Here is a 2,378-nt window from a genome sequence, read left to right on the forward strand (position 1 = left end):
ACCATACTGTAGATATACATGTATGTACAAGCATTTGACAAATGACAACACTATAGTACATGTACAAGCATTCAATGAGTGTTATAAATGGCTACCTTGTATTCCAAAGGCCAGTGCAACTGTGAATAAGAAACGAGGTCTATGAACTATCAATGCTACCATACCAACAGCCCAGCCAATCAATCCTGACACTAATGACATACACAGCATTGCTCTTACACCAATAACAGCACCTGTGAGTCAGTAAAGTACATACAATAAATAAAAGAAATTATACATAATGTGTCCATAACACTGAATCAACACTAGTAGTGACTACATGTAGTAGTGAGTGAGTTGGTTTACTAAATAAAAGTTACAAATATTATCGGCAGTGTTTTATCTTTAATGTTCTGTATTTTGGTGGTCGTTAATTTGTCATGATTATTCCACAAAAATTAATCATGAAATTTTTGGACCATGAAAATTTGAAACTACACAGTAATCAGCAATTAGCTAAATATTAAACGCATTAAAATTATCATTTTAGGTCTCTAAATAAAGGATCATCAGAGTTACTAAAGTAGTAGACCAACCCACTACCCAACACACGTACACTAACCTGATGGGTTTGATAGGCCTTGACACTTTGTATTACTACGGTTCTGCCACAGACCCATGTGACCATTCTCCCCCTAATAACAAAAAAGTCATTTGAAATAGTCTCAATTTGAAATCTCAGTTAGAAAACAGATTCTAGTGACTCACCAGGTCTAGCCAATAAGGGCTACCAAAGCTAATAATATTTAATACACCACAACCGAAGGATAGGAGAACCTCCAATATTCGTCTCAGACTCTGTGAGTGCTCCTGCCACCACTTTCCTGCTGGCTCTGGACAAACTGCCATTGTAGCTTGTTAATTTTAACCCTTTATCAACTAAAACAAGCGTAACAGGGTAAAAAATATTCCTATAATTGATTTCACCACCTTGCAAGTACAACTTGATCATTATTAAGACTTATAGAGGTTCTCTCTACCTTATAATGCTTCTAGAGATGTCTTTAGACAGTATCTCTATGCTCTCTTGCTGTTAGAAAGCTCTTAACTTTGTCCCATGTGTAAGCCGCCATTTTGTTTGCCGTGACCACACCCACTCACGTAAAGTAGCGTGGGCGGGTGGTTGCTAAGGCTTGTTATTTCTCCAATACAACGTGTATAGAAGAAATGTAAGCATAGATACTATATATACCAAGTGGATGCGAAACAGGAAGTAGATTGTACATGAAATTATATTGGTGACGTCACGAGCAGTATGCCTATGCTCTTTTCGCTCTAGCGTTAGCCTCTAGTGGCCTTGTTTCTCGAAGTTTTGGGTTCTTGGTCAAGTTACTACTTTGCTGAGTTGAAGTAAGTATTATGAAGTCTCTATTAGCTCGAATGACCTGCTAAATCCTTGTTTGCTTGATCACTGGATCTCGTTGTGCTGTAAAACATGGCGGCCTACAGTTCTGACTTTAAACACCTTTTCTCCAATCTGGGGCAGAGTTAGTAAGTGTTATTTGGGTAGAAGAAGGATATTATTGTGTTACATGGTCTGTAACTACTAGCTTTCCACTGCAGTTTTATAAAATATAAATATATCCATTTTTTAGTTTGTTTATGGTCTGTTTTGTAAACACCTTTTCTGGAAAACTATGCTATTTGAAGAGGTATAATTTTGTATGAGTCTACGTACATGCCTTTTGTACGGTTTGTATATTTTCATAATTATTTTAAAGCTATGTTTCTTTGAAAAAAGTTACTTAATGTCATTGTGATATACCATATTAGAATGATAAAACTATTATTATAATTTTATTTTTTTGATGATCAAATAGGGTATGAATATGAAACCAATGAAGCTAAATTGTCTGTTGTTTCTTGTACTGACTCTTTTCAGAAGAAATATAGATTTTTATGAAGTTTTTTATAATTATTGATTTTGCCACCATTTTGGTTGCTAATCGTATCTAGGAAAAACGTCACATCCGGCGAAAAGAGCATAGGCACATCCTGTTTTGTATCCACTTGGTATATATAGTATCTATGATGTAAGTGTGGACATACAAATAAATGTATATATATATATATATACATAGCGCGACGGTGAATTCAATTATAGGAAGGACCTGGGGGCTTCGCCCCCAGGTCGTTAATAAGTTAACTAAAATAACTGACATGAACGCGTAGGCGGTTTGACTGCAGACAACTTCTTGCAGCTTGAAACAGTCGAACCGCACCCTACCAAAACCGGAAGAATTTTATTTGCAGAGGAAATGGGCGTTACCAAAGAAAATGTCTACCAAGATGAGTATACCTTCTCGTGGTGTAAAGGCTTCACAAAACTTATTTCAAGT

At 36.0% G+C, this 2,378-nt stretch overlaps 1 protein-coding gene and 1 long non-coding RNA gene across 2 annotated transcripts; one reads left to right on the plus strand and one right to left on the minus strand.

Moving 5' to 3' along the window:
• Positions 1-81: 81 nt before the first annotated feature.
• LOC109590567 (uncharacterized) lies at positions 82-918 on the minus strand. The gene is made up of 3 exons (XM_020006465.1): positions 748-918; positions 602-674; positions 82-233 (listed from the first exon to the last, which is right to left on the minus strand). Exons 1-3 carry the CDS (start codon positions 886-888, stop codon positions 82-84), a joined length of 366 nt encoding a protein of 121 aa, XP_019862024.1. The 5' UTR covers positions 889-918.
• Positions 919-1,210: 292 nt separating this feature from the next.
• On the plus strand, positions 1,211-1,972 carry LOC109590566 (uncharacterized). Its single transcript, XR_002189381.1, has 2 exons — positions 1,211-1,530; positions 1,860-1,972. It is a non-coding gene; the product is annotated as an uncharacterized LOC109590566 (long non-coding RNA).
• Positions 1,973-2,378: the final 406 nt, after the last annotated feature.

Source organism: Amphimedon queenslandica, unplaced genomic scaffold, assembly GCF_000090795.2.
Source record: "Amphimedon queenslandica unplaced genomic scaffold, v1.1 AMPQUscaffold_9844, whole genome shotgun sequence".
Lineage (NCBI taxonomy): Eukaryota > Metazoa > Porifera > Demospongiae > Haplosclerida > Niphatidae > Amphimedon > Amphimedon queenslandica.